The sequence below is a fragment of the Nomascus leucogenys genome, chromosome 16, assembly GCF_006542625.1.
Source record: "Nomascus leucogenys isolate Asia chromosome 16, Asia_NLE_v1, whole genome shotgun sequence".
Taxonomy (NCBI): Eukaryota; Metazoa; Chordata; class Mammalia; order Primates; family Hylobatidae; genus Nomascus; species Nomascus leucogenys.
The window spans coordinates 13087574-13103832 of NC_044396.1; the positions used below are offsets into that span (position 1 = coordinate 13087574).

Below are 16259 nucleotides of genomic sequence, written 5' to 3' on the forward strand. Positions count from 1 at the left end.
TTCAGCATTTGAAATAAGTCACTAGAGTCAAGAGCCCCCATTCCACACAAATAACATGGACAGTTTAAGTACCTGACCATTTGTAAGTATGGTATATATACTTGAGAAAAACTAGCATGTGACTGAAGTAAAAAATAACTAATAATGTACTTAAATATTTTTGTTTGTTTTGAAACAGGGTCTTGCTCTGTTGCCCTGGCTGGAGTGCAATGAAGCAAACTCGGCTCATAGCAGCCTCAACCTCCCGGAGTGAAGTGATCCTCCCGCCTCAGCCTTGCAGTAGCTGGGACCACAGGCTGTGCCACCAAGCCCAGCTAATTTTTTTATTTTTTGTAGCAACAGCATCCCGCTATGTTGCCCAGGCTGGTCTCAAACTCCTGGCCTCAAGCAACCCTTCTGCCTAGGCTTCCCAAAATGCTGAGATTACAGGTGTAAGCCATCCCTCCAGCCTTAAATATTTGTAAATCCACAGACTATCCCTGGAAGAATAGATAAGAAATTTTTAAGAGTGATTATCTCTGCAAAGTTATGACACTAGGGGCTAATTGGGTGGTATACTCTGGCAACTTAAACTTTTTCTCATCAAAATGTAACAACTTAAATACATAAAAATAATGCAATCTTTTCACAATTTGGCTTTTACAATTTTTTTTTGGCTTTTACAATTCTTAATGCCTGATTTCCATTGCTATCTTGTTTCTCTTACAAGTAATCAACAAATAAGGTAGGAAATAAATAATTTTTGTTTTTGTTGTTTTTGAGACTGTCGCCCAGGCTAGAGTGTAGTGGAGCGACCTTGGCTCACTGCAACCTCCACCTCCCAGGCTGAAGCGATCCTCCCACGTCATCCTCTGGAGTAGCCGGGACCACAAGCGCGGGACACAACACCCAGCTAATTTTTTTTTTTTTTTTGTAGGGATGGGGTTTCGCCACGTTGGCCAGACTGGTCTCAGACACCTGGGCTCAAGCAATCCGCCGGTCTCAGCCTCCTAAAGTGCGGAGACTACAAGCGTTTAGCCACCGCGGCCGGCCCACAATTTTTAAAAGTGATTATAAACAAAACACTGAAATGCATGCATTTTGTTGTGTTATGCTGCTTTTCTCTAAAATGGAATTTTTAAAAAAAACGGTTTTACTTGCATAATCAACTTCAAGGTAGTTTAGTTATTCGAGTACTTTTGGTAAGTCCTTGAGACCAAGTACTTCGAGACCTTACCCCAGTCTTTCAAATGAGACACAGCAGAAGGGCAGAGGGGCTAAGCCACTGGTCTCAGCAGTCAGGCCTGGATTCCCAGGGGCCCCTGCCGTATGAACCAGGTGACCTGATTGATCCAACCCACCTCCACAAATGATTAAGGAGCGACACCCAAGTGCCAGGCCTTCCCAGCGCTACGCCCGACAAACAAAACACTTCAGGGCTCTGACTTTATGAGGCTATTCTTGTGAACCTGTGGCAAATTCTCTAACCACTATAAAACCCCGTTTGCTTGTCTGTTAAATGAGATAATAATGACTTCCACTCACTGTGCCCTTACTATATGCCAGGAATTGTTCTAAATGCTTTATAATTCACAACCTTAAAAGATAGGTCTACATTTGTCCGTCGCAACTTGTAATGAAGACCAATTACTCGTAATCTGCTTTGCATAATGCCAGGCACACAGAAAGAACTCAAAGTTGGCTACCGTTGTCATTAAAACTAATAGACGTTCTGTGAATAACAAAGGTTATTCATGCAAAAACGCTGAATTCGGTTAAAATTAAGGTTCAGATAAGGCGACAAGCGTGGGCAGTCGAAGGAATTTTGCCATAATTTTGTGACCCATGTGAATGTTCCTGTGGGCCCGCTGCCTCCGCACACCCGCACCCGGCGCCCACTAGAACGCACACCCAGAAGGGCACGAGGAAGGCGCCGGTCCGCTCGCTCAAACGTCAGGCCAGACGCGAGGCGCAGCCGCTTCCACCCCGGGACCCCGCTTCCCGCCGCGCCAGGGAAGGTCGTGCTCGCTCACCGCAGCAGCTCCAGGCAGTAGTGGTCAGTGCCCCAGGCGCCCGGTCCGCTGGCCGCGGCCACGCTCCGCCCAGACACCTCCGGCCCCGGCAGCCGCCGCACGCGCGCGTACAGACCCAGAGGCGGCCGGCGGCAGCACAGGCCGGGGATGCCAAGCCGCAACGGCCCCCAGGCAGAGCCTTGCGCGGAGGCCGCCATAACGCCGGCACTGCGTGCCCTTCGACCCCACGCCGTCGGCGCGCAGCTACGCCCCTGCCACGCCCCTGCAGGTCCCCCTACGCTCCTTTGAGCCTCGGGAAGGCAGCCTCTGGACGCCGCTCAAAGAAGAGCCAGGTGTCGCTGTGGTCCTCTGCATCTGGGCCGCCACCGCGACTCTTTGGCCTTTCTTCCAGGAAACACCCGCCCCAGCCCATCCGACCCCTCCTGGGCTCTTCCCCTTCCCCCACGTGCATCCACAGGCGACCTCAGAGCACCCACAAGAAGTGATGGGTGCTGCTGGTGAAAGAAGTAGCTGCCAAAATCACGCCCCGCCGCCCCTATACCCCAAATCCACCATGAGGACAGAACACCTTGCGCTGTTTCTCAACAGGGGCTCCCTTGGCACTTTGGGCGCAATAGCGCTGTCCCGCACGTTGCTGGAAGTTTGCCATAGGTGAATGCCCAGGCTTGGTGACCACCAAACGCCCACACACTCCCAAAGACCTCTGGAAATGTCGCTCTATTTGGGAACCACTGGCCACCTAACACCTCCAGCAGAAAAGCACACACATCTCTGAGAGAAGCCACACAGTAGGCCATTATCAATTACTACCTATAGCTCACCTGCTTGCTGACTTCTTTCTCCCACTATCCTCTGGGTTCCATACGGGCAGTGCCATTATTTTGTTTCCTGCTTTACTCCAATGGCTGTCACTTGAAAATTGTAGAAGCTGAAGTGCCTCAGTTCACATAAATAGTAAGTAGTCCGATAAGATCCAAACATTCAAAATATCTGTGTTATTCCACAATCTATTTGGACAGGGAAGGGAAGTGAAGGCGGCCTTAGGCCAGAGCCTGCTTTTCTGGGCCTCCAAGGTCCAGCATGGAACTCCAAGGAGTCAAAATTTTCATTGTAAACCTGACCTTTCAGGTCCTTAGGAAGATGTATTTATCAAGGCAGGAAGACAGAGCTTTAAACAGTTTACTAACTTGATTTATAACTTTTTTTTTTTTGAGACAGAGTCTCACTCTGTCGCCAGGCTGGAGTGCAGTGGCGTGATCTTGGCTCACTGCAACCTCTGCCTCCCGGGTTCAAGCGATTCTCCCGCCTTAGCCTCCCGAGTAGCTGGGACTACAGGTGCACACCACCACATCCAGCTAATTTTTGTCTTTTTAGTAGAGATGAGGTTTCACCATGTTGGCCAGGATGGTCTCGATCTTCTGACCTCGTGATCCACCCACCTCAGCCTCCCATAGTGCTGGGATTAACTTTGAATATTTGTTCACATGGTGTGTTGGCTTCCTTTGGTACTCTTACCTTCAGGCCCCTCAAATATTAGAGTTGGGTCTAGCTGCTGCCAACTAGCTGATACCAGCCAGCAGCTGCCTACACTTGAATCCCAGTGATACATCTTGCCTTCAGATTTGCCTAGACTTTTCTTGCTATGGCCAGACTGGTTCTTTCTAAAATGTCCATCTGATGATGGCGTTTCCCTACTTGGCAGCATTTACTGTGTGTTATATGCAGTCCCTCCATGACGTGGCCTCAATTTACCTTTCTGCCTCAACTCTGGCCACTTGCCTTTGTGACTCCAAGTTAATGTTTTTGTTTAAACCCAAGGGAAAGCACCTTGTCCTTTGGACCTAAGAACTCTAACCAATTCATGCAACTTTGGTTTTTACTCTCTGAGATTACCTTTCTTCATCCTGTGTAGTAGCAGAACCCCAGTGGCGGGTGTGACCCTTTCATCACCAGTGATTGGTCCAGGACCGTGCATATTTCCCTGATCTGGCCAATTAGACTTGAGAACAAGTCCACTGTGGCGCTTCTGAGAAAGTTGCTTCACTAATAAAAGGAAACATAAAATTCAATATACTACATATGAAATATTCTTCGCAAAAAGGCTTAACATAAAGTTAATTAAGCTTCTAAATCTAATTTTAAAGTTTATAAGAAAAAGACAAGAAACAAGATAAATCGACACCACGGGGAAACAAATCAGAAAAAATCGAAAGAAAAACCCAATGTCACTCCTGCGATTAGGTTATAAAAGGTCTGCACCTTCCATATTTCATCTTGGGTGCTCTCTTACTCTCTCTGTCTCTGTCTCTCATCACTTACTCTGTGGGAAGCTAGCTGTCACGACACGTGAGGGAGATTAGTCCTTTGACTGTAATATAGATCATTATTATTTTCCTTAGTTTGGTTTTAGTTTTGTCTTTGCTTGTGGAATCTTTGCCATGCAGAAATTTTGCAATATATTTTTATCTAGTCAAATTTACAATATTTACTTTTATGGCTTCTGGATTTTGCAGTCTTTGAAAAGGCCTTCCCCATTTTAAATGTGTTAAAAGAATCCCTTGCTTTCTTCTAGTCCTTCTGGTTTCTCTTGTAGTACTTGTAGATTTCACTTTTTTACATTTCTTTCTTTTTTTTGGGGGGGGGTAAAGATTAGGAAGGTATGGATCTAACTTTTTTCTTTATATCTAGTAGTTGTCTTACTATCATTTATTCAGTAGTCCACCTTTTCCTCCTTTGATTTGAGATGCTTCCTTTTTCACAGAATAAACTCATGCATATATTTTGTGTCTATAGTGTTCCATTTGTCTATTAATGTTCTAGTAGTAAGCTCTTTTAACTATTGAGTCTTTACAATATGTTTTCATAGATATCTAGTAGGGCTAGTCCTTCTTCATTACTCTTTTTCTCTTTCCCGGTCTTCCTGGCCATTCTTGTTTATTTTCCCATTCGACTTTTAGGATCAGCTTTTTGATTAAAATAATTCTGAAGGTATTTTTACTACGGCTATGTTAAATTTATACCTAATGTATGGAAAACTGGTGTTTTTATTATATTGAACCTTCATAAACATTTTTAATTACAGCATTATAGTTCATCTTATTGATAGATGTAACACATTAACTATGCCCTTAGTCAATCCTTATATTTTCCACAATTAAATACTTTTTAGATGAATCACTATTAAAAAGGAAAAACAATTTTTCTATACTTATGCAACCCTTCTGACACTAAATGTATAGATCTTCCACACCAAGCATTTTCAGGACTACACAGTTAGGACAGAATCCACAGGTTCAGAGCTCAGTCTCACAAGGCTGCCCCCTACTTTGGACACCAGTAGCAATTAGTGAGTCCTCAGGTTACCCAAGCTTTTGTTTGACTTGGCTACAAATCAAGGATTTTCAGGAGTTTCCTCCTCAGGTTTGATAATTTGCTATGATGGCTCCCAGATAGCAGGGAAACACATATATATTTACTGGTTTATTATAAAGGATATAGATGAAGGTCAAAGAACAAATATAACACATTTATAACAAAAGATGCTTCTCTCACCCCTATCAGTCAGGAAATTATAAGGCTTTTAGGAGCTCTGAGTTAGGAACCAGGGGTAGAGACCAAATACATATTTCTTACTGTTACAATTATGGTTAAATTTTTGCTCATATCTGTGATTATTACCTTATAATATATTCATAGAAATAGAATCACTAATCAAGACTGTGAGTCTTTGAGATATCTGGCATTGCCAAATTTCTTACCAAATAAATTATATACTCCCACAAACTGTGGATAAAATACTAGATTTATTAAATTTTAAAAAATAGTCTTGCTACTCTAATAGGCAAAAAGTGATATCTCACTTTTCTTCTTTCTTTTCTTTCACTAGTTTAAACTTGTCACTAGATATATCACTTTTAATTTGTACTGATTTGACTATTAATGGACATATTTTATTTACTACATATTTATACTCAGTTTTCACCATTTTGTTAACATCTTTACCCATTTTTTAAAGTTAAAAACTTAGTCATTTATTTCAAAGTATAAATATTTTTCTTACCCATTTTTATTTTAATGGTCTTAATGTTTTTCCTTTTGATCGGTATGAGTTTCTATATATTAAGACTATAAGTCTCATCATATTTGTGTCAAATAATCAGTGCACTTATTTTTAATTGTTTATAACATGTTTTATTGTATGTATTTTTCTTTTAAAAGATGCACATAGTCAATGAGTAAATTAAATAATACAGAAGCATGTCCAATAAAAAGTAAAAGTTATCTCTTCCCTAGCCTCTCGTTCCTACTGGTAAGAAATATATGTGGTGATGTTTTCAAAATTTTCAGCTTTTTATGTTGTCAAATCGATATAACTTTTTCTTTGTTAATGTCTATCGTTTGTTTATGTTTACAAAGACCTTTCCCATACAGAATTAGGGGTATTGGGGAGCCAACGTGAATATGGAGAAACCAGTAGGTAGCTATTCCGGTTGTCCAGGCAAGAGATTCTTGAGGCTTGGACTGGGATGGTGGCAGTGGAGATATAAAGAGGTGGATAGATCAGTATATAATTTAGAGGTTGGCTTGCTGATCGATTGATTGATTGGTTGATTGACTGATGGGGGAGGAAGGAAATAAAAGGGAGAAATAAATGATGGTTTCTAAATTTTTGACATAAGCAACTGAGGAATGGGGAATCTTTTCCTGAGCTGAGGAATGTGAAGGCTTTAAGGTGTGAATGAGGATAGTTTGATGCATGATACTTTCCCGGATGCTCTTTGTTGATACATGACTCTCTTTAGCAGGACCCCTAAATACAGGTTGACACTTCCTCTACTCTCTGCTGCTGCCCTTGATCTTTATTCTTTGACCTGCTCTGTTCTTTTGAGTTTACAAAGTGTTCTTGAGTTTGTCTCGTGTTCTCTTTGATGACTCCTTCCTGGGTACTAATGTGGGCTGAGTTTTTCATTACCTAGTCTGTGGCATGCTTCAGAAGGAGTGTCTTGGGCGCTGGAGGGTCATAAACATTGTGAGGGTCAATGAGGGCCCTGGGGCAGGTTCCTGAAGGCTGGTGCTGCCTCTCAGCACCACCTTATCAAAGGAGAACCAGGTTAATCAGCGTGTGGCCTGAAATAGGCAGTTGGAGCTAATCAGTAAAAACATAGTCAGTGAGTTTGTTGTTGATGATGATGTTGTTACTGCGTAGAATAGTGCCCAGTGAAACTTCTAGTCTGTCTTGAACTCCACGAACAGGTTCAGAGGACACCATTATTTCAAAACATCAAAGCAAGATCAGAGTGCCTACTATAGGGAAAGAAATAAAAGTCATTCCCCACCCCTGCCCCATGCAATCAGTTCGATGCTGGCATATGACTGCTGTCTCTTAATGGTCCAGAGAACATGTTTCTGACTTCCTGCCAAAAGGACACATACTGAGTTTTTTTCTGAGAATGAGAGTGACTTGTGAGGAGCTGTTCTATGCACATACTGCCTCCTGATTCGTCTAGCAACCAGTAGCATGTGCCAAGAAGGGAAAATGGCTCACAAGAGTTGGAAATGTAGTCTGTTGCCTTGGGATAGTGTTTCTGGACAAAACATTCTTCTAGGGAAATAAGAAATTTCATCCTAGCTGATCCACAATTCTGTTGCATAACTGGAGGTCACACCTGGTGCTAACTTAAATGTTTGTCACTAAAGGGATTTCCATTTGGCAAACAAAATATTGTGGGATTATGCTGTTCCCTCTTTCTGGATTGTCCTTGTGTGCTGTATCTTCAAGGAGGCCATTTGGTGATAATCCCAAATCCCCAGCCTTTAACCAGCCACCTACAGCCTCTACAGACTCCCAAGAGAGCTACACAGAGGACAGTCCTGGCAAATGGGCAATGTTTATTACACTGTTTTTACAAACCCCACTGCTAAGCTTGTCTGGATCGCTTCGAAGGCAAAAAGACATGTAGAAAGACAAACCCAACAAAAATGGTGTGATGCAAGACCTAAATCAAAGTAAGCCACAACCCAAGGCTTTCCTGAGATTTGGGGTCATAGGAGGAGAGCTCTAAGTTTGTCCTTGTCACCACAAAAGTTCTAATGCCCTTTTCCCCTTTCATGAACTTCTACTCATCCTATGAACACCTAAACACCTCTTCCTTCCTGAATTTTCCTTGACCATAACCCCATCCAAGAAAAAAAGAGTTGTTCCCTCAGTTTTGATCCTATAACAATTTGTGTTCGTGTTTGATCACTTTGCCAGGTCTTACTGTGGTGATCTGCTTATATGGCCCTCTTCCCAGACTGCCAAAGGTAGATGTTTTCTTACTCCTCTGTTTATCTCCAGTGCCTGGCCAAGTGCCTGGCATTGGGAGGTGTTTAGTGTACTGTTCTGAAGGCCAAGTTTTTTGGCACCAGAAGTAAGACACCAGGTTATGCAGTGTGTGCACTGCACAAACATGCCTGGCTAAGGGAGCAAGAGGGGCTGGTGTGGGCTGGTGTGGGATTGTCTCTGCTCAGAGGAAGGGCAGCCTTTCTCTTCACACAGAGAGGCATGTGCCTGCAGGGCTGCCTCAGCCCAGATGGGGACCTTCTCATTTATAACAAGGCACCATAGAGGCTTGCATTCTTAGCGACTGAAAGAGCAAATCAGACTCAGCAAGTTTAAGAAGGGCAGAATACGAAGGAAATACGAAGTTGAAAGGAATATTTCCCCTTGTGAAGGGTTTCCACTATTCATTTAATAGTCAAGCCTTACAGTTATCTGATTTTAAGGAACCTATTATCAGCTATGAAAAAGAGGAACTTGAATGCATCATGCTTTTTGGGTAGTTTACTTATCCTCAACTACCTTTGTTTTTTTGAGACCGAATTTCACTCGTCGCCCAGGCTGGAGTGCAATGGCACGATCTCAGCTCACTGCAACCTCCTCCTCCTGGGTTCAAGCAATTATCCTGCCTCAGCCTACCAAGTAGCTGGGATTACAAGCACCCACCACCACACCCAGCTAATTTTTGTATTTTTAGTAGAGACAGGGTTTCACCATGTTGGCCAGACTGGTCTCAAACTCCTGACCTCACGTGATCCGCCTGCCTAAGCCTCCCAAAGTGCTGGGATTACAGGCATGAGCCTCCATGCCTGGCCCTCAATTACTATTTTTTTAAAAAATACAGAATTGTACAATTTTAGATTTGAAAGAAAGTCATCTATCAATTCAATAGTTTTTGAGCATTTAGTACTGGTTATACACTTAGTATGGAAGGAGCACTAGAAACTAACAAAATTACCCAATGTCAAATACCTATTAGGTGGCAGATTTTTCATTTGCTAAAAGGACACCTACACATTATTCTCTCAGAAACATGAAGAGGCAAAGTGGTCACTATGTTATGCAATTGCAGTTTTATTCATTTCACTCTTTGGTTTCCACTATGATCTTATATTGCCAATTTTTCAATACCAAAGCTGTCATTTCTTTAGGTTTTTTTTCTCTATCTGTTCACACCTACCAAAAATGGACCATCAGCCATTCTAGGGCATACCTGCTAAATATTCCATAGATTTAATGCATACAAAATCACATGTAGGAAGAGGAAGATTGATGATGACCCCTACGTAAGACACAGACAAGACTTGTCATAGTTGTCACATGGGTATAGTGGGTTGTCTCTGCACAAGTTGTTTCTAATTAGAATAAAGAACTAAAGTTTGAAAATACTATCGTTTGCTTTGTGTATATATTAGAGATGAAGCGGGGTGCAGTGGCTCATGCCTGTAATCCCAGCACTTTGGGAGGCCAAGGCAGGCAGATCACTTGAGGCCAGGAGTTTGAGACAGCCTGGCCAACATGGCAAAACCCCGTCTCTACTAAAAACACAAAAATTAACTCGGCATGGTGGCGCACACCTGTAGTCCCAGCTACTTGGGAGGCTGAGGCAGGAGAACCACTTGAACCTGGGAGGTGGAAGTTGCAGTGAGCCAAGATCATGCCATTGCACTCCAGCCAGGGCCTAGAGCAAGACTCTGTCTCATAATAAATAAGTATATATATAATATATATATATATGTATGTATATTAGAGATGACTCCAGGTTATCCTGATGATAATGTCATTTTCAACATGGGAGAGAAAAGGGTGGAGTTACAGCTATGTACCAGAAACCACAAATACCGTGTCTATGCCACAGCCCCTAAGTCAAGTACCCAGGGAATACAGCATATCTGTGAACATCACCCCATCACCCATTGTGTATATTGTAGGAGCCTAAAGGCTTATGATGTCATTTCTTCTTTCTTCATCTTGTCCTGTTCCTTCTCTTTCTCATTTCTCTTTTGGCACCTGAATTGGGTTGCTGTCCACTAATGTACCAAGATCAGTTCAATCAGTTCAATACAATTTGTGTTTAATGGGCATCTTTATGCTTGTAATTTTTATCCCAACGTCTGGGTTGCACACCCCCTCTTCCCACCCCCACCTGTCTTCTCAGATGTTTTCTTGTCTGTCCCCACAAAACAGATTGAGAGCACCTTGAGGAAAGGGAACAAGACAAGCTTATTTTTATTTATACTATAAAGCTTTACTGGCTTTATAGTCTAGTGAGTAGTTGCTCAAACATTTTTCTGACATGAAAGTTAATGGATGAATGAATGAATGAATGAATAGGAGATAATGGGAGGTAAAAAGAAACCCTCACTGTATTGGTGATATTTTATTTATTTAAAAATTCTAAAGCAGGCCAGGTGTGGTAGCTCACACCTGTAATCACAGCACTTGGGGAGGCCAAGGCAGAGGATTGCTTGAACCCAGGAGTTCAAGACCAGCCTGGGCAACATAGGGAGACCCCATCTCTACAAAAAAAAAAATAGCCAAGCATGGTGGTGCACACCTGTGGTCCCAGCTACTCAAAGGCTGAGTTGGGAGGATCTTTCAAGCCCTGGAGGTTGAGACAGCAATGAGCTATGATCACTGCACCCAGCCTGGGTGACAGAGCGACACCCTGTCTCAGAAAAAAAAATATTCTGAAGCAAACATATCAAATTATTAAAATTTTCTAAATCAGGATGGCAGACATATGAATATACATTATCTTATTCTCCATATTCTTCATGTTTGGAAACTTCTGTAATACTGAAAAACCAAGATGAGCAGTGGAGGTGATAGCAGTATGACAAAATGTCTTTCTTCAAAGGATGTCATTTAATTAGGGACTTGTTCCAAGTGCACATGATTGCAGAAGTCTGTTGGATTGTACATTTTTAGGAGTTGACTGGCTAGATGTTAAAACAAAAAAAACCCACAGTAAATAACTCTGAAACTAGAAAAGCAGGAGTTGACACTACCTATCCAATTTGTAGGGTATCCTAGGAATCAGCAGACAAACACTTTTGTTATTTTCTCATACACACCCAGCCTCTATGAACTATGAAATATTATCAGGAAATACTGGATAGAACTAGACAACCAGCTACTGGCTAGCTAAACACCTAAGGGTTGGTAGAAAGTCTGTGGAAATTTATGGCAAAATACATTTGCCTCTTTAGGTCAGATCTACTCTTCCTCTTCATCCTACTTTCTACCTGGAGGGCTGACCTGTATGGACCACATGGATGGATGCTCATGACTTCTGGCTTCTAGTTGGGTTCATATAGAATCAAACAGAGGGAGGCAGAGAATAAGGAAAGGAAAGTCAGGTTGCTTAATCCCCTTGTTCCCTTCCTGTAAGGTTGTCTCCATGACTCTACATGACTCCACATGCCTCTGTATGACCCCTCACTTCAGTCTCCTCATCCCTTTGTGCCTACAGCTCATTAAAAAGCACCAGATGGGTGGGGTGTGTTGGCTCATGCCTGTAGTCCCAGCACTTTGGGAGGTCAAGGCAGGCAGATCAGCTGAGCTGAGGAGTTTGAGGCCAGCCTGGAAACATGGTGAAACCCCGTGTCCACAAAAAAAACAAATAAATAAATAAAAAATTAGCTGGGCATGGCGGTGTACACCTGTGGTCCTACCTACTCGGGAGGCTGAGGCAAGAGAATCACTTGAGCCCTGAAGGTTGAGGCCGCAGTGAGCCATGATTGTGCTGCTGCACTCCAGCCTGGGCAACAGAGCAAGATCCTGTCTCAAAAAAAAAAAAAAAGGAGGAGGAGGAAGAAGAAGAGGAAGAGGAGGAGGAGGCACCAGATGCCTGCACACACAGACCTATGAAAATAGTCCCTTTGTATATAAAGCACCCCAAATTATTTTCTTCTGTCTCCTGTTGGGACTCTGATTGATCAAGGACTGATTTTTTTTTTTTTTTTTTTTTTTTTTGATGGATCTCCTCTGCGCCAGCTGGAGTGCATGGCACATCTCAGCTCACTGCACCCCCCCCGGCACATTCCTGCCTCAGCCCCAAGCTGGACTACAGCACACCCACCATGCCAGCTATTTTCGTATTTTATAAGACAGGTTCACATGTTGAGGATGTCTCATCTCTTGACCTCTGATCCCCACCTCAGCCCCAAGTCTGAGCATGACCACCGCTCGCAATGTTCATTTTAACTCCCATAGTTAACCCTCCATCCTTCACTTAGCAGATGCCAGAAGAGAACTTCCAAGCATTAACTTTAAATGTGAAATTCCTATCTACACTTGGTGTCTCTAGCTCTTTCTAACTCATTTCATCTTCTTTTTCATACCGTGCAGTTATAAAAACAGAAATGTTAAAAGACTGCAAAACAATTGAAGACATATTGTCAACATGAAATAATTATATAATCATCCTTTAATAAATTCTACCTTTTGAACACTTTTATCACTTTGTGATCTTCATATATTAATACATTAATATATGTAAGGCACAATCGGAGGGGAGACGTTAAACATTCAGTCTACCAGGTAATGATGAAAACAGGATGTGTATGATTTAGTTCATTTGAAATATTATGGACATCAATAAACAATGGAAATGGTAAGCATCTGGGATAACAGTGGGCCTGGCCAGGAATGTCTGGTGATATCTTAAGCTCTTTAAAGCCTTTGCATATGTCATTTCCTCTGCCTGGGATAGTCTTCCTCTCTTTCTCACTCTTGATCTGGCTAATTTCTATTTATCCCTTAGCACTCCTATTAAATGTCACAACCTCGGATAAGTCCCTGGTCCCAGTCTAAATCAGCTCCCTACTTGCTGCTAATTTCTCTGATAGAACACAGTTCTTTTCCTCTGTGGTACTTATCACTATATGAAAGTATGTATTGTATGTTCATTGCTAAATGTCCATCTCACTCTTGAGGAAGGGAACCAAGTTTGTTTGGTTCTTCTGCTATATTTGCAATTTCCAACACAGTGCCTATCAATATTAATAGTTATCAAATAAGTGAATTCTCAAAGTTCTTAGAAGGAAGAACCATTGTATTTATGAATTATAACTCCATTTATACTATTGCTGTCAAAGGTGAATTATCTGCTTGTCCTAAGTTTAAAAGTGTACCTCAGTTAGGACTATTAGGTATTGTTCCCTGGGTAAATTAAAACAAATGTATTTATGTATCTACTGTAGATTAGAATTTTATGTCATATTTTGTTCCATGAAGCCAGAAGCCCAGCCAAGACCTTGTCATAAATAGTCTTTTCTTAAAAAAGTCCTTTCTTAAAGTTACAAATGACTAACTTTGTAATTAGATACCGTAGGGGATGCCTGCTGTTTGGGCTGCCCAGCTTCCTTTCCTCCTTATTTAGGTTATAGAACCAAGAAACACTCTGTATGGCCTCTCAGGTTGTACACTGTGCAACTCCAGGAGGTCCCAAACAGATGGACTACAAGATGGATTAGAGTCTGGAGCTGTGCAACACCATCCTGACAGAACTCTTTCTTTTGGTAAATGCTCATCCACCCAGACAGTCTAACCTGTGGGTCTGCTCTCTTTCCACTGTAGTAGACATGATCCAGGTCAGACAGTTAGAGTACTATCTCTAGAAATTATCATTGATTACTGCAGGTGTTGACACATGACCTGAGGAAGCCAAATAGCACTTTGAGGGGGGATTATATAGATGGTGGAGAAGAGAGAACATTGCCCGATATTTCCAACACTGAGAAGCATGAAACTCTAGAGCTGGTAGGGGTTCTTTTGCTGCAAAACGGTAAGAGCCTGCCTGCAAATGAAGTCAACAGAGAAAAAGCAGAGCTGAAAGAAGAATAAAAGGAGACAGATTTTTGACAATATGGGTTGATCCCCAAATTCTAGCTATGCCTAAAGTATTCATAGACTTGTTGTTGGTTATGTGAGCTAGTAAATTATTTCCCTTGCTTAGGAGAGTTTGAGTTGGATCTTTGTCACTTGCAACCCAAGAGTCCTGGCTAACACAGATGCATAAACAAAACCATAAACCAGGAACTTGGAACTTAGTTTCTGCTTAACCAAAAACTGAATTCTCTACTTGTGACAATGGGGATGTCACTTCTCTGCTCACAACCTTCCAATACCTTCTCATCTTACCCAGAGAAAAGGCCAGCTGTCCACACATGGCCACAGGTCCCAACATGGTCTAGCCTGTCTCCTCCCTTTCCCCCCAACTTTGTTCATTATACATCAGGTACCCCGACTTGGTGTTCCTTACACATGCCAAGCATTCTCCCACCAGAGGACCTTCTCATGTGCTGTTCCCTCTACAATTATATGTGACTCACAGTGAACTGTTTGACAAATTCAGTTATCTGTTCACATGTCAACTTTCCTCACACCCCCCCCCCATCTAAAATCTTCCTTTCCCTCTCTGTATTAGTCTCCTAGGGCTACCATAATGAAGCACCACAAATTGGGGTGTCTTGAACAACAGAAAATTGTTGTCTCACAGTTCTGGTGGTGAGAAGTCTGAGATCAGGGTGTCAGCTGAGTTGTTTTGTTCAGCAGGCTACAAGGAAGAATCTGTGCTGTGCCTCTCTGCTAGCTTCTGGTGGTTTGCTGACAGTCTTCAGTGTTCCTTGGCTCGTAGAAGCTTTGCCCTGATCTCTGCCTTTTTCTTTACATGGCATTCTCCCTGTGTGCATGTCTGTGGCCAGATTTCCCCATTGTATAAGGACACTAGTCATCTGAGATTAGGGTCTACCCTAGTGATCTCATTTTGACCTGATCATCTTCAAAGAACCTCTTTCCAAATAATATCACATTTCCAGTACTGGGGGTTAGGATTTGGGGGAGGGGGAACACAATTCACCTTGTAACCCTCCACTTATGCTGCCCTATTTTTTTCTTTGCAGTATATATCACCATCTGACATATTATATACTTATATTTTTACTGGCTTAATGTCAATCTCCCCCCCAACTAGGATGTAAGTTCCATGAACATATGGATGTCATGTTATACCCACAGCACTTAAAACAGTGCCTAGTATGTGGAGGTACGCAATCAATATCTGTTAAGTGAGTGAATACTAAACAGGGAAATAGGCTCTCTGATTTTAAGATACTAAAATTTGAAACTTCTTTTTGCATAATCAACTATTCGAAGAAAGCAAGATTTCTCAGATGTAATTTATGTATATATTTAGAGTTTAAAGGCTCAGTGGAGATCAATGCAAAATCTCTATAAGTCTGGGTGCAGTAGCTCACACCTGCAATCCCAGAATTTTGGGAGGCCATGGTGGGAGGATCCCTTGAGGCTAGGAGTTTAAGACTAGTCTGGACAGCATAGCAAGACCCCTGTCTCTACAAAAAATAATTTAAAAACATTAGCCAGGTGTGGTGGTGTACACCTGTACTTCCTAGCTACTCAAGAGGCTGAAATGGGAGGGACCGTTTGAGCCCAGGAGTTTGAGGCTGCAGTGAGCTATGATTGTGCCACTGCACTATAGTTTGGTTTGGAGAGCAAGACCCTGTCTCTAGAAAAAAAAAAAAAAAAAAAAGGAGAAGAAGAAAAAGAAACCATATCTTTATCACAAACTTACAAGTACCATTCCTTTGAAAGTAGAAGAGTAGAAAGAAACATTCTGAGGAAGAATGGAATTTGGGAGTGGTAGGTTGATAAGGGACTGGATAGAAGTTGAATGAGGTTAAAAGAGGTCAAACTCTGGTAAAACTAAAAGTACTGATCTATTCCCTGACTTAATAATGAAAGTATGCCAGTAACCGTCTATGGAGTTATGTTATTTTTATTACCCATTAAAAGGGCTTTTTGTTGTTTTTTTGAGACAGAGTCTTACTCTGTCGCCCAGGCTGGAATGCAGTGGCGTGATCATAACTTATTGCAGCCTCTACCTCTCATGCTCAAGCGATCTT

At 42.2% G+C, this 16259-nt stretch overlaps 1 protein-coding gene across 7 annotated transcripts in view; it reads right to left on the bottom strand.

Annotated features, from left to right (window-relative positions):
• Nucleotides 1-16259, bottom strand: part of NDUFAF6 (NADH:ubiquinone oxidoreductase complex assembly factor 6) — a 184336-nt gene that overhangs the window by 50317 nt on the left and 117760 nt on the right. For 3 of the 7 annotated variants that reach the window (XM_030795489.1, XM_030795486.1, XM_030795488.1), the window contains exon 1: nt 2013-2243. The exons of 1 other annotated variant lie outside the window; for it this stretch is intronic. Coding sequence is in view for 2 of the 6 variants with exons in the window: in XM_030795485.1 (XP_030651345.1) it covers nt 2013-2209 (197 nt within the window). In the remaining 4 variants the exon portion in view is untranslated. Of the gene's footprint in view, nt 1-2012; nt 2244-16259 lie in introns of those variants that run through there. 3 more of the 7 variants (XM_030795485.1, XM_003268324.4, XM_030795490.1) reach the window with 2 other exon arrangements.